Genomic DNA, 25,889 nt, shown 5'->3' on the forward strand with positions numbered 1-25,889 from the left:
AAACCACTGCCAAGGGAACGGGCTTGGAAAAATTAGCGGGGAAAGAAGACCCTGTTGAGCTTGACTCTAGTCTGGCACAGCTAACTTACTCTCATGTACTATAATTTAACAGAATTAAATTTTACAAAAAACTACAGAATAACAATGGATTTCTGAATATTGTTTGCGTGCATGCATAATGAGAATTATATACCACATTTTAATTAACGCATACATGTTCGTTAAATTTTTTTATAAAGAAGAGAAGCATGCATTTTTTGCTATTATAGAAATAGATTGAATTACGATAAATTTTATTAATATAACGTAAAATCCAATAATATTGCAAAAGTATTTATTGGTTTACTTATATCCAAAATTTTTTCTTATATTTGTAGTAAGTAATAATTATTAAATTGCATCAAGTTTTACAAATATACGTAAATTCTACGGCGTTTACATATTCTCTACATTTTTACATTTCTCGCTTACATATAATTCTTCGCTTTTAAGACATAGAAATAAGAGCGTTAATATTTATAACATAATATATCAAGCTGTTAAGCCTGACATTCTGTTTCACTCAATTCTTTTTCCTTACGCATCGTGTTTAATAATATAAATTATACACAAAATTAATGATTATATACTGTAAAGCATATTTTTTATATTTTTTTAATCTCTTTCATTTTCTGTAGCTGGAGCAGTTAATGATATCTTGTGAGACTAATCTCAACTTTCATATATGCAGGAGAATAATTTATGAGGATTACTAAAGATAAAAAGTGGCTGCGGTGGAGCATATTTGGTTTCGCATTCTCAAGACCGATTGTGACTCTGAGAGTTGAGACTTGTGTGCGCTGCACCGACGAGGGCTATCCCTGGTGCTGTTGAGTGGACGAACGACGCGACAGCGTGAGGTCTCCTGAGAATCCTGAGGTTGGACACCCCTCCAAGTTGGAGGGTAAGAATTCATCGAGGCTGCCGCTCAAGCGACAGGCAGACGAGGAGCTATCCCGGCCCATCCCGCTCGGATAAATTGCCCCAAGTCGAGAGTACAACATACATTGCGCGTGTACTTGGCGCCTTTTTTTACTTTTTTTTAAAAAAGGTATATTACTGACAACGCTGTGTATATAATTATTCGGGGACTGAGGGAACTTAATAAAATATCTTACATAACAGATAAACAGAATCATTTCCGGTATATAAGTAATTTATTGTATTAAAAAAAGACAATTTGCATTTCTACGTGCAAACAATTATTTTTGCGTCGTTATGACGCTTTGGTTCTCCTCTTGAACAATTATTATTTACATTTCCAAGATCTGCATCTGTTAAATAAGCTATAATATATATCTTATTAGTCCAAGTGATCTAAATCTCGCTTTTATTAAACAAAATTATTTATAATCTGCGTAGAATGAATTGAATGACAGCGTCATATAATGTTAAATGTGAATAGCGCGCGCGAAGCGCGCGTCTGTGGTGTCTAGTTGAATAAAAATAAGATGCTTAATGTAAAAGTATCAAATGTTAAATCAATTTAGAAACGACCAAAACCCATGGTCGAATTGTCACGACGTTGTCGAATAGCCGAACGTTGTCACTTGAATATATATAAATAAGATATACCTGGAATCGCCTCGTTTCGGAATAGCAATGGATGATCCTTGTATTGTAAATAATATTGCAAATGCGCCATTTCATAATGCGTAGACAGTAGATCTTCCATTGTAACTCTGGTACACTGTTTTATTCTGCAATTATATTATTAATATTGTTGGCCCTTGTTTCTTATTTATATTATTAAAAAACACAATTTGGGGGAGAACTTTGCCATTAGATATAATATAGAAGAGAATATATTGTGGAAAATTAAATAAAGATTAAAAATCAATTTTTTTTGCCATGTGACAATAATAAATAAAGTCACCTATAATCAATTTTATTACAAAAATTCCATGCACTAGGAGTGCACTTAATTTCTCTATCAATGGGTTTTTCAAATATGGAGAATTTCCAGAATTCCGGTGGCATCGATTTCATTCCAAGCGAAGTGAAGAATTCTTCCGCTATTTGGAACATCCTTCTTACATTAACAAAAAGATCCTTTTAAAAAATTATTTCTATTTTATAAATTTACAAATAACTATATTGTACAATCAGGAATATACCTCATTCGAGTTATACCCTGAATCATCATATCCAAAGTTACATCGAGTTTTCTGCTTGCGGGAAATGGTTGCACTAATTCATAGAGATTTTCCCAATTTTGAGCCCACATGTCCCCTAAAACATACGCCGGTAAAGGTCCATCCTCCCGTATTCTGTCACCGTATCTTTCAATCAGTTTTAATCGCACGTAAGTAAAAAGATTCTTGTAGAGCGGAGTTATGACTGACATTATCTCCGCTATATTTTGCTGGAAATATTCGTCTTCAAACAATTCTCTCATCTGGTCGCCAGCATCGGCGAAACCTTTCACAAGAAATGCGTTTTAAGCTTCAATTATATTTAAAAAAATATTATGTTTTAAATATTTTTATGTAGCAAAATAGAATGCCACATTTAGAATCAAAGCTTTTCGTACCGTTTAATTTAGCTGCTCGATTTGCCAATTGAACATATCTCAAATATTTATTTTGAAGTTGTGGACCAATGGCTTCGTGCCAAGCATACCAATAATGTAATAATTCGACGTAGTCTTTTGACTGTGCCATTATTTTATTTATATCTAAAAATAATTTATACATATATATGAAAACACGTATATACACAATTTCTTTTATATGCATTTATTTTTGTATTTAACAAATTAAATTAATTGACTAACCGTGATCCAGACTCAAATTACATTCGCCATCAATTTGTTTGTACGAACATACTCTGGCTTTAACATAAGTCTCTTTCATTTCCGCTATTAAACGGTGTATCTGGAATTTAGATATAACTATTGTACGTAAATGAATATAATAATTGGATCACTGATTGCATTTATTTAATAACATTTATCTTTTAAATATTTAATAATACTTAAACAATTTCAATTATCTTTATGTAATGATTAAAGGATTACAAATTAATATTAAGTTTGTTATGAGACATTTATCCACCTCATTAAACTTATCATCAGTCAAAGAACTTCGACCTTTCGTAGCAATCATTTCTTTCGTAGCAAGTTCTCTTCTTGCTAAAGGATCTGGTATCCGACTCCAAACAAATGTGATTGCTTTCCGCCAGGAAGATCTTTCAAATTTTAATTTTAATGTTTGTTCGTCTATCTGGTAATCACATCACAGGTTATATAAAAGATTTCTAAAGTATTATATATTTAAGGGGCTATTATACATCCACCTAGAGGCCCGAAAAATATTTCGAAATTCAGATATTTTTTTCAGAAACGATTAGTGGGAATGAAACGAATTTTTTTGTACTCAAAAATACATGTTTTGACAGCTTTAAAAAAAATTGTTATCAAAAAATTTCCAAAAACAAAAAAATAATGGCCGCCGGTAGATGATGATGTTTTTTTCGGCGGTGGACATCATATCTGGAAAACCGCTCGATGGATCGTTTTGAAATTTACACAAAATACGCTGAGAAACATTTAGAGGTCGTTGACGATCTTACTTTTTTTAAATCGATTTTTTTTAACAAAATGGCAACGAATTGAAACTCAGGTATGGAAAATCTGTGAGACAATGTCGTCATTTTTACGTAATTATTAAAAAATAAAGATCGATTTAAAAAAAGTAAGATCGTCAACGATCTCTAAATGTTTCTTAGCGTATTTTGTGTAAATTTCAAGCCGATCCATCGATTGGTTTTCCAGATATGATGTCCACCGCCGAAAAAAACATCATCATTTACCGGCGGCCATAATTTTTTTGTTTTTGGAAATTTTTTGATAACAAATTTTTTTAAAGCTCTCAAAACATGTATCTTTGAGTACAAAAAAATTCGTTTTATTCCCACTAATCGTTTCTGAAAAAAAAAATATCTGAATTTCGAAATATCGGGCCTCTAAAGGTGGATGTAGCCCCTTAAGCTATTTATATTACATTATTTTCTATTAATTAAAAAGTTTGTTACACCATTTTCTGGTGGTTTGCATCAGTAACGCGTTGGTTGCAAAGTTCTATTGGGCTATCGTCACCCTTGTGCACATTAATGAAGCTGCGCTATCATATTCTCTGAGGAATAAAAGAGCATCTCCTAAATTCATGTTGAGGCCCTTTAAACAATACATGAAAAAAGAATATTTAAAAATTAATGCCTGGAGATTTGCTAGAATTGTTAGTAATATCAGATAATTGAACAAAGCATGTATTTTATTTAATATACAAAAATTAAGAACAGTTAAATAAATAAAGCCTATTAATCTATGTATTAAATATATAGGGCCGGTTTTTTCAACCTGTTGGTAAATTAACCAATAGTTAAATTATCTATATATCTTTGTTTTTTTTTAAATTAGACAAAAATAGACATATGGTTTAACTATTTGTTAGCTTACCAATAGGTTGGAACAACCGGCCCCTATAGTGTAATATGCACAGTGCCAATAATAATATCAAATATACCAATGTATGTAATGTTAACTAATATATCTCGGAATGAGAGCTATGATTTTCCGAGCATGATCGAAAATCTAACGACGAAGAAATTGTGAATTGATTTACAGTCTTACCTCCAAATATTTTCCATATGTCTCTCCATGCAAAAGAATGATGAAGAAAGCAATGAGATTACGAATTCCTACTATCGTCATTCTTCGTGGTAAATTCATCGTTGCACCAATAATTGACGTAACAATTATTGTTACGTATCTCGTTGTGCACATTTTAAGATGTTTTTCATTCTCAAGAAGAGTCTTATATAATTTGTCACCACTCAAACAAATAAGCACAATGATGATTTAAAAAAGTATGCGTGAACAATTACATTGCGGGTGTTATATTGCGGGTGTACATGAGTCAGCACCCACTCGCAAGGTCAGGTACTGGGACACCTGGCGCCGGCGCGCTTTGAAATAGGTCAAATTATTAAGTGCGATAAAAGTGTTTTGTAATGGCTCAAATTTTGTGAGAAACTAATAAATAATATAAAAAAAAGAAATGGGCACAGTAACAACTGTGCCGCAAGCAACACGTAGAACTACGTCAACTGTCATTATTTCATGTTAAAGTATTCGTGATCAAGAGAGGCCAAGTTCCACACAGGGCTGTAGCGCTGAATTCATCATTATTGATAGTTGACGTAGTTCTACGTGTTGCTTGCGGCACAGTTTTTACTGTGCTCTTTTTTGTTTATTTTTTTTCTTTGTTTGTTTTTGTTTGTTTCTTTATTTTTTATATATTTATTATATAAATATATAAAAAGATAAATGGGACTTCTTAAGCTTTAAAATGAGATATTATTTATTATTCTACGATTATTAGTTTCGAAGATACAAACGTTCAAAGTGTGACGTTCAAAGTGTGACAAGGGCGATATAGGCAATGCATTCATTCATTTATTTATTAAATCCATTCATCCATTCACCCATTCATCCATTCACCCATTCATCCATTCATCCATTCATCCATTCATTTATTCATTCATTCATTCATCCATTCATCCATTCATCCATTTATCCATTCATCCATTTATCCATTCATCCATTCATCCATTCATCCATTCATCCATTCATCCATTCATCCATTCATCCATTCATTCATTTATTTATTAAATCCATTCATCCATTTACCCATTCATCCATTCATCCATTCATCCATTCATTTATTCATTCATTCATTCATCCATTCATCCATTCATCCATTTATCCATTCATCCATTCATCCATTCATTCATTTATTTATTAAATCCATTCATCCATTCACCCATTCATCCATTCACCCATTCATCCATTCATTCATTCATCCATTCATTTATTCATTCATTCATTTATTTATTTATTTATTAAATCCATTCACCCATTCATCCATTCATCCATTCACCCATTTATTAATTCATTTATTTATTTATTTATTAAATCCATTCATCCATTTATTCATTCATTTATTTATTTATTAAATTGCGAAAACATTTAGCTTACATTGAGAGCTTTCAAAAACTATATAATAAAGTATATTTTCCTTTAATATTTTTCGAGAAAAATCTCTTATAATAATTCCATTTCAAGAAAATCGGTTATAAATAGAGAGTTCGGTCTTGTTTTATCATAAATGGAACTTCTTAAGCTTTAAAATGAGATGTCAATGATTACTCTACGATTATTAGTTTCGAAGATACAAACGTTCAAAGTGTGACATATTTTCGTTGCATTCGTTGCAGGCTGTGCCTAGATTTACCCCCCCCTTATACCCCTCCTTACTGTCGACAAAGACGTAGTTCTACGTCAAAACAGTTAGAAAGTGGTCAGACCGCACAGTTATGGGACGCAGCGAGTCAGCACCTCGCATAAGTGGTCGCAATAATTAGGTCAGTAAAACTGTTTCGAAATAGCTGAAAATTTAGAAACTATTAAATTATTGCGTATAATGAAGGAAGAAAACGGTCAGACTTCAGTTTAATGGGACTGACGCAGTCAGCAGTCGTTTGAAGTGCGAAGATCAAGCGCGCGCGGCTGCTCCAAGCGCGTAGTGATTTGGTTATAATTAAATTCCATTTGTATTTAATAAAATGATTGAAAGATTTTTAACTAAATCACGATTAAAATTGTTATTTTTTACGTTATTTAATTAATTAATTAAAAATTTTATTATAATATAAATAAACTTAAGATCAAATTGTAAATTACAAAACTACAAATGAAGAAACAAAAAATTAAAAAAAAATTTTTATAAAAAGTATAATTAAAGTATGACATAATACACTTTTTTCAAATAAACAATTAATAATCAATGTCGCTGTTATTTTCTTCATCTGATTGCTCATCACTCTCGAAATCAGCTTCTTCAGTGTCGTCTACCTGCTCAGACTCAGTATCTGTAAATAAATAATTATGCCTCATCTATGTATATATATATTAATTTACTAGATTCTAATGAACAGATTTTCCTTTCCTTTACGTCGTCAAAGATTCGATAATTCGATATTTTTTCACAAAGTTATTCATTAAAGAAAACCGATCTTTCTATTCTAAATAGGTACTCATATTTAGCTAATTACTTTTTTACATTTATCAATAAAAATCTGAAGGTTGCTTTTTAAAATGCGTTAATAATTATTTAATTAGAGTCCATTTTTAAGTGATTGTTATGTCAAAGTCAAATAAAATATTGTGATTAAACTCGATGCAAAACTGACCAAAAATCAAATCTTTATAATCTTAACAGTACGTAGTCAAGCATATTTACCTCAGCGTGTAAAATGCGATAGAGATAAACCTTTAATGCGTTAACCATCTAGCAATAAGATGAGAGCCTAATTCTCTAACTTCCGATCATATCCCAATTTTCCTTCGTTTTTATACCAATTCCTCACTTTTAATAAAACGCTTAAACTTTGTATGCGACAAATAGCAGCTGCGATTCTGCGTCCAATAATCTCTCTGAAAGTGCAACTATACTGATAGCATTGCAATTTATATTACCAGTAGTTTCTTACTATAAAATACTAATTTTATATTATGCGTAGAAAATATATTCTTTTTGACAAGAGAGCGATTAATTTGTCGCTTATATAATATTCCGCCGTATATAGTTGCCCAAACTTAGAAGATTCAAAATGAAATGTATGGCATGATGAGAAAAAAAACTGTTATTGCTAATGAACAATCGTGATATTTAAATCAAGTGACGCGGTAGCGATACCAAGTGTCCAAGTATGGGTGTTGCAACAGAGAGAAAGATGAGAGTGGTCATGCCCGCGTTTTGGCTGTACCCGAATCCTGTCGGTATATGCACGTTTTTGTGGTTCTCTTCCGTGCTATGTCCACGATATTTTATTCTCTTTGGAAATAAAACCACAAAATCGTGAATCTAACGGAAGAGAACCAAAAAATCGTGAACATAACATGAAAGAGAACCCCAAAATCGTTGACATTACCACAAAATAGTGGACATAGCATGGAAGAGAACCACAAAAACGTGCACATATACCGTCTTTCTCTCTGGTTGCAGCGACATACAGGTCAGTATGACGGGTTGTCCATTCGTGCAGGCACGCATGGTCGTTCACCAAGCGTGTAGGCTTTGGCGCATTATATGTGAGTGATTATAATGTGCCGAAGCCTACGCAGCTGTGAACGATCATGCGCGCCTGCACGAATGGACAACCCGTCATGCTGATCTGTATGTCGGTGCAACTACATAAAATAAGATAAATTGATTTTTTACTGACCGAGTTGCCTATATTCAGGGGCATATGACCGCGGCGCTACCAAATATCTTTTCCGGAATAGATATGCTAGATAAATATTAATTAATGATAATTATATACATATGTATATAATTAAATAAATAATCAAACCATACTACACAATTAAATATTACTTAAAGGTTTTTTTTTTATTATTACTCAGGACATAATATTTATCTTTTGTAAAATGTTTTTTGAATATTCTAGTGATGTCATATATAATTAATCTTTTACGGTACAAAAATATTTCTTAAATAATGTAAGATCTAATAGGAATAAGTTTACGCGCCGAGGATTTCAAATGTGCTTTGGTGGGAAAGGAATGACACGCAGCATTCTTACAGCTAAATGTAAACATCATTGCCAGGATATTGTTTGTGTTATGAAGAAAAGAACCAACGGACGAATCGTATTAAATCGTACATCCATAACGACAAGCGGGTTAGACTGACATTCTCTACATGAACGTTAGATGATGAGTATCGATCATATTCTGATATAAAAAAGGAAGAGCTCACAAGAGAAAGAAGAGTTACATTAACGGACGTGTCAAGAAATACATTGTTTCACGATGCTGCTCAATTACACCTTGGTCCCGTTCTTGCTAGGTAAGTTAACAAGTACAGCATTCGAATCCAACTTCGCGTGTATATTAATTATCATATCTATCAGCAACCGCAAGATCCAGTCCTGATCGTTTAACCCAGTCCCGGCGTTTTCCTTGATTTAAATGTTTATCATGTGTTCGGTCGTTATTCACTTATTTATTGTTTTATTATCAGTTTGTGCATAAAATCTCTCAACAAATGCAGCCATTACTTTTATAACATTTAGATTTTAAAAATGAATTAAAGAGATATACATTATAGATCGAATTTAATAAAAGAAATTATCAAGTTTAAATACAGCATTCATTTGTGACTTTTCTCGAAGATTTTACCATCTTATACTTCGCAAATATCTTCCTTTTAAGCACACGGATATCTGAACTAAAAGACAATGTTTATAACATATGGTGCTATAAATATATAGTATTAATTATATATTTATTATTAAATGTATAATAATAAATATGTAATTATCTATTGAATATATAATATTAAATATATATAATATATAATATATAATATTAGTCGTAGAATTTCTTCATATATAAAATATATATTTTATTTAGTAGAAGAAGTTGAAGTTCTACGGATAATTTAAAAGTGAACAAGATATAATCACAATTTTTAAGAAAATAATTACAAAGATTAATTTTTATAACTATATATAACTTATAAAATATATATGTATAGATGACAATATTCTGATATTATATCTGACTATACGTTTTTTGTTTATTTATTTAGCACTCAAAGTCAACGTCCCAGAAGGAACAAGGGATTTTAATGCGGAATATTTGTTCGATTTTGACCGAACTACTGTAGTATACAAAGAATACCCCGAAACTACACAAATAACTGCAGCATTAATATGTCAGCCTTTTCAATTGTCGGGTCTCCGCTGTTTCTTACACGACGTCATGACCTTGAAAACCGTATTAAAGTATAAAAATCGAGATACAGAAGAGATCGCGAGAGAGCATATCAAATACGAAAAGTGGTTTATAATTAATTTCAATGAGCATGGTGTACAGGATGTACTCGTGCATACAAAATCTGAGGGCACGATCAGAAAAATTATTGCAGATATTGCTAAACATTTCAACATAAGTGGTGGTCTGATAACTAAAATATTAAATTTTACAACCGGTTTGACCGTCAGGGAAACGACACCATTAGGCAATTGCAGAATCAAGTACAATATGACTGTGCTACATGGAGACTACGAGAGGAACGAGAAACAGGATCCCAAGTTCCAAATTATACCGTTTGCGATGGCAAAGCAATTTGCTGAACTAAGAGATGCACATATACGTATTGAGAAAAACAGACTAAAATGCAAATTACCCTCAGGCTCAGCACAAGTTAGCGTTTTGGCGAACAGGATAGAAATGGTACGTACATGTATTTTTTGTGCTTTACACTTTCATCATTCCTGTTTTATTCTTACTAACAAACAAACAAAAATTAGTTATTGCACGTCAGCTTTGGTGACTTTCTGTAATTAATTTTTTAACTGCTTCAACCAATTACTGTCATATTAAATATTTACCATGTTTCAATAGTCTAATAATTCTTTTATTGGAAAATTAGTATATTGTTATATTTACTTCATTATTTCAACTTATCTGCTCAAACTTAACTTTTTCTTTAATAAATCTTGTAGGACAAGTATAACTATACAATGGAAATAGTCAATGATAAATTAAATATATCATCTGCAACGCGTATGCTAGATGATCTATGCGAGCTGGATGTTTGTTTTATAATGACGGAAACAGTACTACTTAATCTAACTAACATCAGATCTCCACAAACTGTAGCACAGAACGAGTTTTATAAATGGACCGCTTTCAATATTTAATCAAATTTTATAAATATACATTCTGTAATGTCTGTACATAAATTCTTTAACTATTTTAGCTATTTATGTCAAATCTTTTTTGTATTTACAGAATTTGTTGCTGATAGATATTATTAAATAACATTTGATAAAAATATGACTTGCTTCTTGTCCTTGATATAACAACTTATGATATTTCTCATGATATCTAATATAAGTATTGTAATAACATTGACTCCTCTTATAAAGCTTGCATCATATATTGAGGATGCATCATATTTGCTCACTTGTAGTGCAGAAGGTAGTGCAATTTGGCGGAGTTGTAGCATTCAATATTGAAATAATTCTACTAAATGATGATTTATTATAATGACAAAAGTTCATTATAATAGCAAATATATAACATCTATTACTTCACTAAAAAAAAAAAATATTTTACGAAGTCCATTTTGCTTTAATGTGATTGATTACAGTAGTTATATCATCATAAATTAATTACTGTTTATACGTCAATTAATATTAAGGAGTAATATTTTGAGAATTTTCGAGATTTTATTTGTACTTGAAAACAAAAAGATTAAAAGTTAATAATTTTACGCGACAAATATAAGATATAGTCGAAAAAATTATATCATACATAAATGATCAAATTAATATCAGACAATTAATATTAAATAAAAAATGACTGTAAATAATATTCATCTACTATTGCTAGCATATTATACTTCGTCAAGATTATCGTCCAGATGATCAATCACCGATTAACGTTCATCCCGTATATATATGGGAGGAATAGATATAAGATTAAAACAATATTTATTATAAAAAATAACATCGAGAGAAACATCGAATATCACAATTTAAGAAATAAGGTTTTGTAACTTAATAACAATCAATCATATATGTAAATATTGATTTACTATAGCTTATTATGATGTGACTCCGATATCGTTTATAGTTACAGTGCAGAACGAGTTCTCGATTAATCTCAGATCCTTCCAAATGTTAACCCTCCGAGTTTCACCATGTCGCCTTGCTATCAGCAATCTCGTGGCTGGTATCCTCGCCCAATATTTTCCTAACGCCGGTGTTATGTTGGCGGGGTCCGTTTGCTCCCATCGAGTAACTAAATTCACAGTAATTACGACTGCCTGGCATTCCTCTGTGAGGAATCGACATACCTCGGCTAAATCGTCGAGCTCATAAGTCGTCTCGGAATCACTTTGCTGTGCGTATCGCGTTACCTCAACGAAGAAATAATCAATTATTAAAAAAAAAACGACCATTCATATAATTTTAATGTCACGAAATTAATATTAACCCTTGGTTATCACATGGGGTCAAAGTGACCCCATTTTTCAAGTAATATATCTTAAGAGTACTATGCAAAATTTTGAGCAAAAATATTGAAAAATAAATTATGATTTTTTTTCGCAAAATGTTTTTTTTCCGGAACTTACATTTTTTAAGAATTTTTTTGAACATGATGAACCACTCAATTTGTTTGAACATGATAAACCACTCAAAAAGGTAATTTTTTATAATGAGAATATATTCAACCATGTTTAAACTTAATTCTAGAATTTTTTGCGAGCAACTTAAACTGTTAATTTTTTAACAACAGCTGCATAAAAATTGGGGTCAAATTGACCCCGTGTAACAAATGTGTTCGAAAAAAGAGGTGTAACAGCCGAGGGTTAACATATCATAGTTTCGGGATTTACATTATTTAACTTAATATTACAAGTCACTTATTAACATATTGACAAAAAATGTTATTTCTTAATAATGTTAATTGTAATATTATTAACGTGACACATTATAATAGTAATATAAAATATAATTGACGATACTTGAGAAGAGTTATATTAATGACCAATAATTTGAGATTTATCTATAAAGATACCTTGAAGATAACTGCTGGTAAGGAATCGATTATCACAAGAAGAGCCTTTTTCCCTTCGAAAGACGCACCATTCCGCTCCTGTTTGCAAAGAGTTACCAATTGTCGCAGGGCTCGTATCAATTCACGGGAGGAACGCACTCGACAAACCTTTGTCCTGCGCAATGCATCTTCTATAATCTGCAAAAAAAAAACGGGCTCATTTCTCAGAATTCAGCAACATTTTAAAGATAATGAATAATCATATGAAAAGTTTATTTAAGAAATCTTGTTTTTGTTCTTTAATTATTTCTTTCTTTTTTTAAGAGGATACCTTTTGTGATTATACTGATGTGATTGTAATAAAACAACATGTACTAATACTTTTATGAACATCTAATCGTTATTTATAGCTAACATTATCACTTTTTGTGTAAAATTCCTCGCCCTCATGATCTCCTCGTATCGCAACCTGGAGAAATCTTTTTTCGTGTCGATATACCATACAACGACGTCCGACCGGCCAGCGACGTTAGCTGCTACCGTCAAACATAATTGAGTTTTCCCGGAGGATGAGGGTCCGCACAACTCGCACAACTGTCCTGGGTACAGGCCACCCTTCAGCAATTCGTCCAAACTGTCCTACCGAGAATAAGACGTTAGATACTAAAAAACCAACTACGTTTTTTCTTCTTCATTTGTGAAAGCAATTGAAGGGTACAGGGGGAAAATAATCGATATCCATACGGAGTAATTTCTAGAAAAACGCAATTTTAAGTTTCAAGACATCAGATAGTTTACGTTACGTACATTATAGATTTTTCATACTAGCAGTAAATATCGGAACGCAGCCTTAGTATTTACATTGTATGTTGGACTTTAATGACTCCTCTTCATAAGCGCGTGGACTATGATCGTTTTCCACAGCATAGTACAATTCTTTCGGCCTTATTTCCAATAAATTGTAACTGTTCTTGATCAAACCAGGTAAGAATACTGAAAGTTCTTTAAAAATGTCACAAGATAGCACGATCAGATCAATTTCAACAAAAAGTCAACTTTGATCGTTTTCCCCTATACCTTTCAATTGTATACTATATGAAATTTTTCATATCGGATAGTTTTTACTAGTCACGATCAGTTCGATTGGGAGATGACACGTCGCAAACCTCGTCGTACCTCGTTACGTTGGTCGGAATTACGTGGCTACGTTCCATCGCGAGGAGGTGCATTGCGTTCCTCTTTGCGCCACCGAACTTCCTCAGTATGTGCTGCTTCATTTGCAATACGTCCTACAAATGCTAATATTGTACTAAATTTGCAAACATTGAACGAGTCAGATTACTATCTTCTCTATCAGTCTCTAATTCATTTTATTATCTACATATGTATATTCCTTCCATTCTTTTCAAAGGAAAAGTTAAGTGGATTAATGTCGATTAAAAGAAACTAAATTTCTAAATCAAATGTCTTATCGGTAGAATTATCATCCAATTTAATTTCAGCGATTTCGAAAGTATCTCAAATATGTTTAAAGATCTCAAAAACCGACATTATGTTCTAACTCCTGACGTTCAACTCCTAACGTCTAAACAACGGTGCACTTATTCTCGCGCACGACAGGTACGAATTTCAAATGTCTTTACTCCGTTTACCATCCTTCTTTCGCAGGATACACACCGTGTGCGTAAGATTAGTAAAACTCGCCAGTTTAATCGGATCCGTCGAGACGAAATCTACGACTGTGACCACGTTTCTCCGTCGCAAATTTTCCGTCACCATCTCCGACAGATTCGGATGAACATCCGCGTTCAGTTTAACCATCCTTGAACTTCCGTTCAACCTGTAAAATGAATAAACAAAGTATAGAAATTTTCCCTTTAAAAAAGAAACCTAGGAAATAAATTAAATAAATAAATGTACATAAGCATCTCCCATTACGCTCTCTTTTTCCTTGAAAACTACGCGAAATATCACAGATCTTCCCAATAAACACCGAGCATCAGTTACCTAGCTTATATCTATATTATAATTTCTCACTCAACAATGTAAATGTAGCATGTGTGTGCTTGGTGTTTATTGGGTTTTTGCTTAGATAATAGATTATTAAAAAATTTATTATATTTTTATATACAATTGCAATTCTTCATTAGACGTTAAAAAATACATTCACACGGATAAATATTGTATTTATGCAGTACTGCACGAATGAACGCTTTATATTATTGCAAATAGTAAATGTATATAATAATTGCTTTTGGTAAAATCACATTCTAATGGTTTTACAATTTTCTACTGCGAGAATAAAAGGTGACAAATATATAAACTTTCTCGTAAAAATGTGCGTTTTTTTTGTGAGATTGCGTTATAATTTTGAAACGTTCGGCACTTAGAAAAAGATAAAAAAAGATATTTAAAAATGACGAACATTATTTGTAATAAAAAAAATCGTTTCTTAATCGACGTGGGGCACAAGTAAATGGATGCGACGCGACTGATATGGAAATGAAAACGGTTATCTTCACAACGCAGAAGCGTATGTATGTATTACAATATATACAATAGTATATACACAACAAAGTGGAGTAACGATATACATATGCGATTTATAGTGTTACTCTAATAAATTTAAGCGCTTATCAGGGAAATGTAAGATTTTTTATAGCTGAACTAGCTAGTGTACACTCGCTGTACTTAAAATGAAATAAGTATGCTTTAAAATTTGGCGAAAAGCGAGAGAAGTTCTACCGCAATCATCAGAGTGCAACAATTTAAGGGGGAAAAAAAACACAATCTCTATATTCCGACACGTGCAGAAATTCACATCGGATTCGATTCGACTGCGAACTTTCGTCGCGCATAATTTTTGAAAAGCGTTATCTCGCGCGCGCGCGCGCGCGCCCTAGCTCTCTTCCGGTGCCGTCCGGCGGTATCGAACGGGCCTGAGCTGAGCCGCCAATCGAGACCGGAGTACCGGAGTACCGGGGTCACAGTGACCACACGCCGCGCACAGTGGTGTCAAGCGTTTTACTTCCATGGCACGTCCCGGCGCCGCGGCGATCGGGATCTGAGTCCGAGTCCACCGTCGCGTGGACCGTTCCGCGGAGAGGACGCGCCCCGAGAAGCCGGAGGATCCCCCCGGAATATGGCGATCGAGATTCCCGCACGAGGAAACGCCGTCCGCCGGCAGCGGCAGCGGCAGCGACAGCGACAGCGGCACGCGTCCGCCCGCGAGGCACGCACGTGCGCGCACGAAGCGACGACGATCGAACGGCGCACCGCCCGCACTCGTCGGTACCGGCGACGCGCGGCACCGACGACGATGGAGCGGATGGAGTGACTCGGAAAGAGGATCGATGCACGGGTACGTACCACACAGTACACACACGATGATACGCCGATCGGAGTACTCGGAATATCGCAGCGAGAGACGGGAAACGGAGCCGCCCGAGTTGCCGTACTGCCACGTGGCGTGTACTTCAGGTCGGTGCATGGCCTCGCGTCCCTCCGTGGTTTTCTTTACTTTCGAACCTTTACTGCTTTACTTTCTGCACTCTCCTCGCCAGAGACTGCTCTTTTCTCTTTTTTTTCTTCTCAAATGAGAACAGTATCGCTTTGTTTCGAGCGCGGAAAATATAACGGCTGCTCTTCTTGCGTTTTCCGTGCTTTCTTTGTTTAAATAAGACAAATTCGAACTTGGAAAGAGAAAGAAGGCAGGAGAACGAAGTGTAAAAAGTGTAGCAGAAACGAGATTTTATCCGAATTTCTTTAAAATGTTACTTTAAGATACAGATAAAATTATCTACATCTCTACTAAAATTTAGTGAAGCCAGGAGATGGAAGATTAATCACATGAAAGTTAATTTTAATGGAACCAGCACTGCGAAGTAAAGTTCAGTCAAAGATGTGTCGGAAATAATTTTACCGTGAATGTGTAACGGATTGAGTATAAGAGCTTTTGAAAGCGTGATCAGATTAGCTATCGAATAGATTTTTCAAATTTTTGAATAAATTTTTTTAGGCTCTGAAAAAGAAGAAAATTAAAGCTTCTTGTTCGCGTTTTATATTACACTCAAATCATGCGAAAATCACATTTATAAAGTCGATTGTGTATCTTGAAATAAGATAAAAATCACAAAAGTGAGGTAACTCACTAACTTTTGTTCACTTTAGTAAATTTCATCTCGTTTCGAAATGCAATGCATTAATCGATCCCCACGTGGCCGTTTGATTTTACTTTTTCAGCCACCCAGTAGATAATTACATGATCGTAGAGACGTAGATAATTGAAATAATAAATAAATTAAATTAAAGTAAAATATAGATGATCGTATAAGTAGAGTATCGCCGAGGATAATTGCGGGGTACGCTTAATTTTCATCGTCAGGCGAGAGAAGAACTCGAAATTGAATGGCCATATTTAGCATTGTGTGTAGCGCGGGGCGTAGAGAGCGGCGATGAGGAAAAAAAAACGAACAGACCCGGGGATGTGAGTTAGCAGAATTCCAGCCGCCGCGCGTACGAACGTATTGGGCGGGTCGACCAATCGCGCGCGCCGTCACGTGCCACGTTGCCGTGCGCGACTATTGCGACCGGCCAATCGGCGTACGGCGCCGGCGCGGCGCGACCGCGCCATCTGCCGCGCGACTAGGGCAAACGCTGACCAAGACTGGGGCCGCTTCTGGCCGCCTCTGGCCGAAACTCGTCTCGCAGCCGTCGCCATGTTTAGAAGTGTGTACGCGTCCTTGGGCGTGCGGTGTGACGATGCATTGTAAAATATTAGATATAGCTCATGCGCCGTATGTTACGTGAGGTACCCAATTGCGAGTCGACCCACGCGGGACACGGGCGTGACGTTCATTCCCGTGGATGGCGCACCTACGTCGCGGTAATTTGTGATTACATTATGGTAAGTCCTGGCCGTCTCGGAGCCAACGCCAACATGGCGGACGGGAGATTTCCTTTGTACCACGCCGCGCTGTGTCGCGCGGTCTTCCCCACCCGCGTCGGCGGCCGAGCGTCGTCAGCGAGGCCGTTTCCTCGCGTTCCCTACGTCGTCGCGACGCCGTCGCGCGGCCGGACGTCTCTCGCCACTCGTCTCACGTCTCGCTCTCCCGACATGTTTCGTCACCGGCGCTCGCCTCGATATAGCATGTCGCTCCCTTCGACGCACGCACGAACGTACGACGCTCTTGAGTAGCCCCCCGGATCTTCTCGGGCCGTTTCTTCGGCTCGCCGGCTCGGGATCACGCGACAATCACATTGACATATCTCCCTGTCTGGCGCTCCGATCCCCCCTCGCGACATCCCGTCGTCGTGCACATTTCAAATTTCGCGTATATTGTACGTCGCGCGGGGTATCTGCTCCCTCCCCCCTTTTTTAACGCGAATCGACGGAACCGTGCATCGCCTCCTTCGAATTCGCCGCTTTTCCCTCGCTTTCCCTCTTGATTCATGTTTATAAACGATCGATTCTGCTTCCATCGAACTAACGAGCTTGTCTAGCGAGCCATTGTTACTATCACTTTTTTTTTTATATGTCCGAAACATTTCTTTATCTGTCCTCCTTCTGTTGTTTTCCTTCGACAATTTGCAATTAAATTACGCGGCTGTTTCGCAGGTGCTGTGTGTATTCTAGAGGATAATTTAAATCGATATTGAATTTATTTATTAAAATATGTTTATTAAACCTATCTTAGAATTTCTCCTTTTTAATATGCTTACTCGTTAAGAATATATTTTACTGTCAAGATATTTTTACATTTTTTAATATTTTTTTTGCCAGTTTATAATTAAATAAGGATTATGTGTATTTTATATATTAAAAATATATCAAAGTTTGTTGAACTGTGAATCTACCGATTGATCGCATAAATTTTCAGTTTTTTACATGTTTATTTATGTAGCTTAATAAGCACATTAAGCCCAATATTGTATACATTATCATTTTTTTCTGTGATATTTTATATTCAAATAGGGGATCAGGGAACACTTTATGTATTCTTTAAATGACACTTGACAAATGTCTTATTTTTTAATACTTTCTTTGTTTTTTTTGTATTTTATTAAAGTAGTAATTGATAATCAGTTTACTCGATATAATCTTTTTATTTTTAAACTCTAAATTTCAAAATGCACTTTAAACATTTCATATATACAAGAAATTGAAGTATAGGTAGCTTGTTTTTTCATTAAAATTGAAACGTGCTTCTGCAGTCACAAATTAAAACAGCAATTTTGAAGTATTTATAATATTTATAAAAAGAATCAAAATATAAAAACGTATTGCATACTGAATTATATTTATTTTCCATTATTAAAGAGTAATCTCTTCAAAGAGTTAATGTTCGCACTTCGCATGAGAAGCTATAAATTTATTATGTGGTACAGGAGTACATTGTGAGTCACCGTATAATACAGCGCTGCTTTGTCTTTTCAGTGTAACGTGCAATGAGTGATAAACAGGGTGCACCTATTTTACCACCCCTTAATCGGGGTGCGGCTAATAATGGCGGAAATAACGGAAGTTTAGCTCAACAGACTGTCAGTCTGCAGCAGGTTCTCGCTACCGCTCAAGGCCTCAACGTGCTTGCTACTACCAGTGGGCAACAATTCGTTATTACGACTCAGGTTCCTGGTCTCACACAGGTATCTACGTTTGTACAAATAACCAGAGTTTGCATATTATGTCTCATGAAACGGATATATGTTACAGTCTTTTAAATAACGAAGGATGATAAATATATTCCTTTCATAAAATATATGTTTTACCTAGCTTCATTATTTGAAATATCTTGATTAGCAATTAATAATTTAATCACAATCGAGTATTTTAATTTCTATTTTTATTATTCGTTGGTCATTAATAGTGTTCGGTGATTGTGATGGCCGATCATTAATTTAATTAGCCAATAATCGTACTTGGTAACAATTGCTGAAGATAGTTTTAATCTCTATTATCTTTTTATTCTGTAACTAGCAATTTGCATAAATTTGACGTAATTTTGTAATTAAATTTCCTCCGCTTGTGATTAGCACTTACGTGTCTTTACTCGCAGGTCATACCGAACAATGTCACATCTAACGCGAGCGGAACGCAACAAGTCGGTGTCACAAGAATCGTCAACATCGCGGGGACACCACCGCGCAACGTTGTCGGCATTGCCGGCACGTCGCCTCATTCGTCACCGGCGGTGTCGCGGCCACAGAACTCTACCAAGCTTATGCTGACAACGTCGCCGAAACTCGTACGCACCTCCATAAGCAACGTGTTTGTGGCGCCAATGTCGTCGTCGTCGTCGTCGTCGTCATCATCATCGTCGTCGTCGTCGTCGTCGTCATCGTCGTCGTCGTCGTCATTGTCATCGTCACAGGTATCGTTGCCACAGGTACGGGTGCAATCGCCGCCGCCACCAGCGAGGAAACGGCTGAAACTGTCGGAAACGACGGAGAAACCGATTTCATTCGACGCCAGCGGCTGCCGCAGGCGGATAATGGAGCACAGGATGCGGCGGATGCGTAGCGTACGTGAGAAGTATGCCGAGAACGCGTCAGAACTGTTCTTTCTGCACGCCGGTGGCAACATGATGGACTACCATACCTGGCGGAAGCGATCTCCGACACCGCAGTTTGTACACTTTCTGCGTCAGCATCGACTTGATCCGGATGACGATGACGAGGATCTGACCACGCCACTGTCGTCGATACCGGAATTCTCACAGCTGTCTGGTGTTACCACTACTATTGCTACTACCACGACAGTTACTAGCGCTATCGTCACCGCTACGACCACTGTCACAACCGTCACGTCCGGCTCCACGGTAGTCCAAATCCCGAATCAAAGAGCGGAGGTTAAAATCGCTGGAGCGGGCGTCACGCCGGTAGCGGTATCCACCACCCTGCCTGCTGCGGCTCTAGCCCAGCTCAGTCATCAAGGTAATTATAAATTGTGACAACAAAAGGGTCTAATTCTTTGCCGTTACTTCGAGCAACGATGATCTGATGTTTTCATCTGATGTTTTTGATTCGTAACATGGTCAGAGGGCTTGATATTACATTCTCTTATTATTTTGAACGGAAAAGACTATCATTAAAAACGTGTGTAAACATCATATATATTACACTTCCTGAACAAATCGATTCGCTCTCTAATTGAACTCCGATGAATGTTCCGTAAGCATCACACATATTCCTCGAATTTTAATAGCGAAAATTCGTGTTTGTTGTTTACTGTTTATTCAGTGTATTTTCAATTTTAAGTGTTTAGTCGAATTTGAATATATAGTCGCCTTTCTCTATTGTAAGATGGGCCGAAGAATTTTGTCTATCCTAACATTTTTTCTTTAATCTTTTTCAAGTTGCGCAAAATAAGGATGTTGTACGCTTTGTCTTCCAGTCACTTGCTCATTCCCACGTAAAGGAAAACTTAGAATACGAGTTCTTAGAATAGAGAAAATCGACTGAATATTGTCATAGCTTTATTGGATTATGACGTCATAAGCGAAAATAATAATCCTTTTCTCACCCTATATGTTAAAATAGATTACTCTTTCTCCTGCGCATCACAACTAGTGTACGACAGATGTCATATTTACGATATATGAAGAAATTTTGCAAAATTGTATTTTTATATAATTATATAAAAGAAAGATACAGTTTTTTTTACAGATATAACTTAAGCAATTAATTCCAAATTTGTTTTAATATGTATTCTTCGTAATTAATGTCTAATATTTCTTGGATTCTCACCATTATTCTATCTATATTTCTATTTGTGTTTTATATATATGTTATTTAATCCTCCATTGCCCTCGTGTTAGGCAATCGCTAACGTTACATCTTATTTCTTTAATTTTTTTATTTGCACAGATATAAAAGTTGACTCTGAAACTGTTGACTTTTTATTTACAATCTTTTAGATTATATTTATATGGTTGTTTTCCAAAATTTCGTTAGTACAATTTTTAGATTAGACTTTGAAAGCGTTATTTACAAGACTATGTTTGGGGGCCACTATTTCAACATCTGTTAACCTTTAACCAACCGTTAACTTTTCAAAATAACCAACTTCTATTGACTATTCTGAAAAGTTTACGATCGGTTAGAGTTTAACAGACGTTGGAAATAGTGGCCCTTGATCTAAGAAAACTATGTGGCAATGCTATATACTATGCTAATACAATGACATACAGGCGCGACATGATGCTAACACTAACATTCGTTTGCTAAACGAGGGCAGTGGAGGGTTAAATATTCTTTTTGTAAATAACAACGATCATCTCGAGTTCTCACCATCATTCTATCAGTATCTATTGTGCAATCAGCAAGAAAAAAATAACGAGAAAGACATTAGATATAGAGCCTTGCATTGGGAGAATTCTCATATTATATAGGAAAATAGTTTGTCATTTATTGTTGGCGGAAGATAGGCGGTTTTCCTTATTCGTGTTATATTTTAACTGTCATAATGAATTGAAATTCGGCTTGTATAAATAAATGATCATTTGCGCACTTAGGACAAATACCAGGTAGGCCTCAAGGGGGCCGCCATGGCATGGTGTTTGCCTTCCGAGCGGCAATCCAGTCTTCACCAGTCACCATTCACCCTCCATCCGCTTCTACCGTAACACCTACGCTCATTATAGGTGATTACCGCAGATCGCCTGCCATTCGTCTCTTCGTATCTTTGAGCCGATCCATATTGGTTTCGCTTTTGAGCAGTTAGATGCTGCAAGTCCTCATAAACGATTATTTTCACGCATTATGTACTTCCGTGTTATATATATTGTACTCTCGACTTTAAACTATTGGAACGATGATCAGGAAACGCTCGCCAAAGAACTGTCTGCTGCTACTAAAACTATAAATTAAAGTTCATGTAGAAATTTGTACTGCCATCTTAAGCTATATAACATCTAATTTTTTCATACTATACGTTCACTATACGTTCAATGTATGCCAACTGTATAGAATAAGTCAGACAAGTGTAGCATGTTACGTATAAATCTACAATAATACTGTGGTGATTGACCTGATCATTATTAAGTGCAAACGCATGTTTTTATTTGAAGCTTGGTAAGAACATTGTATGTCTCTCGCTACGTCATGCATATGTATACACATGTATATCGTCTCAGATACAAAAGCGATTTATTTTAATTGACGTATTTGAAAGTGTTTTTGTTTCTCGCGTTTAGTTGTTGTTGTTGTCGACCGTGTGGATGTGTATTATCTCGTTTCTTGCCTGTCTCCTGTGGAGTTACACCGTCAAAGTTTTATCATTTGCCTATCTATTGAACCATTATTCGCGTGAAGTATATAATACTTGTCTACGCTAATTTAATACAGAAGTATCTTTGAATAGCATACGCTGTTGTCGCATCCAGCTCTTCGATTTACATTTTGATTTATGTATTATAATTCACGTGATTTATTATAGCGATCTGAAGGCGATGTTATCGTTTCAGGTGGAACGTCAGTGGTTGCAGACTCGTCGAAACCGACGACCTCGGCCGCGAGTCAGGTGGTGGAAAAGTCGTCGCCGTCGATCACCACCGTCGCAACCCCGAAAACGCCTATAACAACAGTTGCGCTCAATAGTCCTCAACCTATCGTTAAGCTCGTTAAGTTGACTACACCCACTACTATAACTACTTCCTGTGATATCACGAACAATCCGGAGCATATTGCGGAAAAACTGCGGCAGGTAATTGCCATGACTATCTCTTTCAATCTTTTTGCGGTGTAAAAAAACAGTTTACGTGTCTTATTTAAATGTAAGCTCATATCAGCTGGATATAATTTTCTAGTTTTTTTGTTTTTATTATTATTATTATTATTATTATTATTATTTATATATAAAAACGAGTCAATTATTACTTAATGGATTTTACTTTTTCTTCTATTTTTATCAAACACGTTTTAAAAAAACTTTATTTAATTTAATTATTTTGTTAATATGAATATTAATAATAACTTATCATATACATGTATTGTATGTTTCCTCTTTGCAAAGATTAAATGCATTTTTTATATATTTAAATTTTATGCTAATGGCTACGATTATTGGGATACAGGAGGCGTACGTAGTGCAGAGGATTAAGGAGCTGCAACGCGAGGGATTATGGTCGGAACGGCGATTGCCCAAGGTGCAAGAACCGACCCGAACCAAGGCCCATTGGGATTACCTGCTGGAGGAAATGGTCTGGTTGGCCGCTGATTTCGCCCAGGAGCGTAAATGGAAAAAGGCGGCAGCGAAAAAATGCGCGCGAATGGTGCAAAAGTACTTCCAGGAAAAGGCGATTCAGGCGCAGAAGGCTGAGAAGTCGCAGGAGCTACGGTTGAAGAAGATCGCCAGCTTGGTCGCCAAGGAGATCAAAACCTTCTGGACAAATGTCGAGAAAGTAAGCAAACAGCTGAAATTTGCACATTTAGAAACTTGGATGGATCGAGCAATCAATCTTTTTATCAATTTAGTTCAATAAAACAATTTTTGTTTATATATTATTTTTTATGAAAACTACATTGATTTAGCTTTATTCTACCCCACACTAATTAAGCCGACCTTCTTGATGTATCTTTATCGGAAGCGTGTGCTCGTTGTGGGAACAGCAAAGTCTGCGCATTGTGTATGGTTGTTTTATTTTCTCCTAAATTCAACCAAAGTATTAGCGCAGGACATTCGCATTGAATTACACACATATATCAATTGGATAAACCCGAAATCTCATAAATGTATTTGGATACGAATATATAACATTTCTTATTAACAATTAGTAACAACATTTAAACATTACACAACATTTACACGTTTTAAAAATATATTTTATAAGTGCGAGATAAATAGGTATGGACAGAATTATTATAATGAAGAAAAACAAAATAAAACTGTAGCCGTGAACAATACTAGCAATCTCTCATTATTATAACTCTCGTAATTGCAATTTGCCGACAGTTGGTGGAGTATAAACAGCAGACGAGGCTAGAAGAAAAACGAAAGAAGGCGTTGGATCAACATTTAAATTTCATTGTGGGTCAAACGGAGAAATACTCCACGTGGCTGACAGAGGGTCTCAACAAGACTGACGGTCCACAGAGTATTCCAGCTTCCATAAATAGTTCACGTATCTCTTCGCCGGTTCCATTGGGAAAATGTCATTCCGACGGTACGTTTAATTTACATAATAAAATATAATTAACTTTTATTTATGATAATAAGTGTGCATTGATTAATGCATGTAATTATTAACACACATTAACATGTTCATTCACTTCAATGCCGTTATTATTGAAAATGCAAAATTATTGTGCATGACAAAATTTAAGATCTCTTAAATATATAATTATTGCATAGTATACTTGATAATTACATGACATGTAACATTGTCATTTTTAATGCAATGACTTTAATTACTATAATTTATAATAAAACACATGTGCTTCACAGTTTAAGCAGAACTTCTAAGCTTTACGCAGTGCATAAATTAATACTTGGGGCTTATTGTATACATAGGTTGATTTAAATTACATACATTAAATATTGTATAAATTAATTTAAATTTACCATTATATTTGTATAAATAATCTAATTTTATTGTATAACATTCTATTACAGAGGAATTCCAGCCAAATCAGAGTTCAGATGACGACGAAGAGACCATAGCTAAGGCCGAAGAGGAAATGAAATTAACGACTAATCACAAGGAGGAAGTGGAGTTGTTAAAAAGAGAATCGGAAATACCTTTGGAAGATCTTCTAAAGGACTTACCATCAAACTATTTGGAAGATCGTAACAGAAGTCTATCGCCGCAAAGCGCGACGAATGAAGAGGAGCAAAATGTACGTGTTTTTTTTCTCCATGTAAAATAAATGTTTGAATATACGTCATCTTTTTTGTATAATATTTATATATAATATAAATTGATAAAAACTTTACGTATTTTTATATATTAAAATTATTTTTAAAATTAGTGACAATTCCAATTTTAAAGAACTATAAACTTATCGCCTATTTAAAGATTTACCTATTAAAAGATAAAATGAGATTATGATTTTTGTTACAGGAAAATGAGGAAGCAGTTGATGCAGATGCGGACTTTATCGCGGCGTCCGGTGAATCCTCGGACGAAGAAGATACTATCATGGAAGAGGAAAGGCTCGAGGGCGAAATCGATCATAAGCGGGAGCTCGATGAACTTAAGGTACATGATTCTCT

At 35.3% G+C, this 25,889-nt stretch overlaps 3 protein-coding genes and 1 non-coding gene across 16 annotated transcripts in view; 3 read left to right on the forward strand and 1 right to left on the reverse strand.

Annotated features, from left to right (window-relative positions):
• Positions 1-1,177: 1,177 nt before the first annotated feature.
• Positions 1,178-18,014, reverse strand: LOC139780684 (angiotensin-converting enzyme-like). Of its 8 annotated transcripts, XM_071719414.1 has the most exons (9): positions 7,344-7,537; positions 4,077-6,972; positions 3,096-3,263; positions 2,816-2,915; positions 2,573-2,716; positions 2,157-2,460; positions 1,916-2,071; positions 1,615-1,739; positions 1,178-1,325 (listed from the first exon to the last, which is right to left on the reverse strand). In XM_071719414.1, the coding sequence occupies exons 2-9, from the start codon at positions 4,077-4,079 to the stop codon at positions 1,228-1,230; spliced, it is 1,098 nt and encodes a 365-aa protein (XP_071575515.1). In that variant the 5' UTR covers positions 4,080-6,972; positions 7,344-7,537; the 3' UTR covers positions 1,178-1,227. The 8 variants fall into 8 exon arrangements, with proteins under 8 accessions (XP_071575515.1, XP_071575520.1, XP_071575516.1 ...); XM_071719419.1 differs by lacking the exons at positions 1,178-1,325; positions 1,615-1,739; positions 1,916-2,071; ... (3 more) ...; positions 3,096-3,263; positions 7,344-7,537 and adding exons at positions 11,715-12,038; positions 12,701-12,877; positions 13,103-13,313; ... (1 more) ...; positions 14,384-14,519; positions 17,580-18,014 and having other exon boundaries at positions 6,096-6,972; XM_071719415.1 differs by lacking the exons at positions 1,178-1,325; positions 1,615-1,739; positions 1,916-2,071; ... (3 more) ...; positions 3,096-3,263; positions 7,344-7,537 and adding exons at positions 11,715-12,038; positions 12,701-12,877; positions 13,103-13,313; ... (1 more) ...; positions 14,357-14,519; positions 17,580-18,008 and having other exon boundaries at positions 6,096-6,972.
• Positions 7,544-10,949, forward strand: LOC139780685 (uncharacterized). The gene is made up of 3 exons (XM_071719423.1): positions 7,544-8,954; positions 9,699-10,345; positions 10,618-10,949. Exons 1-3 carry the CDS (start codon positions 8,918-8,920, stop codon positions 10,813-10,815), a joined length of 882 nt encoding a protein of 293 aa, XP_071575524.1. The 5' UTR covers positions 7,544-8,917; the 3' UTR covers positions 10,816-10,949.
• Dom (domino helicase) overlaps positions 15,908-25,889 on the forward strand; it is a 38,692-nt gene continuing 28,710 nt past the window's right edge. For 2 of the 6 annotated variants that reach the window (XM_071719408.1, XM_071719411.1), the window contains exons 1-8: positions 17,366-17,585; positions 19,116-19,324; positions 19,735-20,611; positions 23,143-23,381; positions 23,752-24,078; positions 24,630-24,840; positions 25,290-25,513; positions 25,738-25,875. In XM_071719408.1, the coding sequence (XP_071575509.1) occupies positions 19,127-19,324; positions 19,735-20,611; positions 23,143-23,381; positions 23,752-24,078; positions 24,630-24,840; positions 25,290-25,513; positions 25,738-25,875 (2,214 nt within the window). In that variant the 5' untranslated portion in view covers positions 17,366-17,585; positions 19,116-19,126. Of the gene's footprint in view, positions 16,041-17,364; positions 17,586-19,115; positions 19,325-19,734; positions 20,612-23,142; positions 23,382-23,751; positions 24,079-24,629; positions 24,841-25,289; positions 25,514-25,737; positions 25,876-25,889 lie in introns of those variants that run through there. The other 4 variants (XM_071719412.1, XM_071719413.1, XM_071719409.1 and 1 more) reach the window with 3 other exon arrangements.
• LOC139780701 (small nucleolar RNA snoR639/H1) lies at positions 24,218-24,355 on the forward strand. The gene has a single exon (XR_011720310.1). It is a non-coding gene; the product is annotated as a small nucleolar RNA snoR639/H1 (small nucleolar RNA).

This window comes from Temnothorax nylanderi, unplaced genomic scaffold (genome assembly GCF_030848795.1).
Source record: "Temnothorax nylanderi isolate EJ_2023f unplaced genomic scaffold, tnyl_v1.0 TNYL_tig0292_pilon, whole genome shotgun sequence".
In the NCBI taxonomy this organism is placed as follows: domain Eukaryota; kingdom Metazoa; phylum Arthropoda; class Insecta; order Hymenoptera; family Formicidae; genus Temnothorax; species Temnothorax nylanderi.

Bases quoted from the DNA above. Each gene is read 5' to 3' on its own strand.
- LOC139780684 (XM_071719414.1), bottom strand. The intron at 2,717-2,815 runs GTTAGTCAATTA...AATTATTTTTAG, and splicing joins TAATTTGAGTCTGGATCACG to ATATAAATAAAATAATGGCA. The intron at 1,740-1,915 runs GTGACTTTATTT...ATATAATTGCAG, and splicing joins TGTAATAAAATTGATTATAG to AATAAAACAGTGTACCAGAG.
- LOC139780685 (XM_071719423.1), top strand. From the start codon at position 8,918: ATGCTGCTCAATTACACCTTGGTCCCGTTCTTGCTAG. The intron at 8,955-9,698 runs GTAAGTTAACAA...TTATTTATTTAG, and splicing joins CTTGGTCCCGTTCTTGCTAG to CACTCAAAGTCAACGTCCCA. The intron at 10,346-10,617 runs GTACGTACATGT...TAAATCTTGTAG, and splicing joins TGGCGAACAGGATAGAAATG to GACAAGTATAACTATACAAT.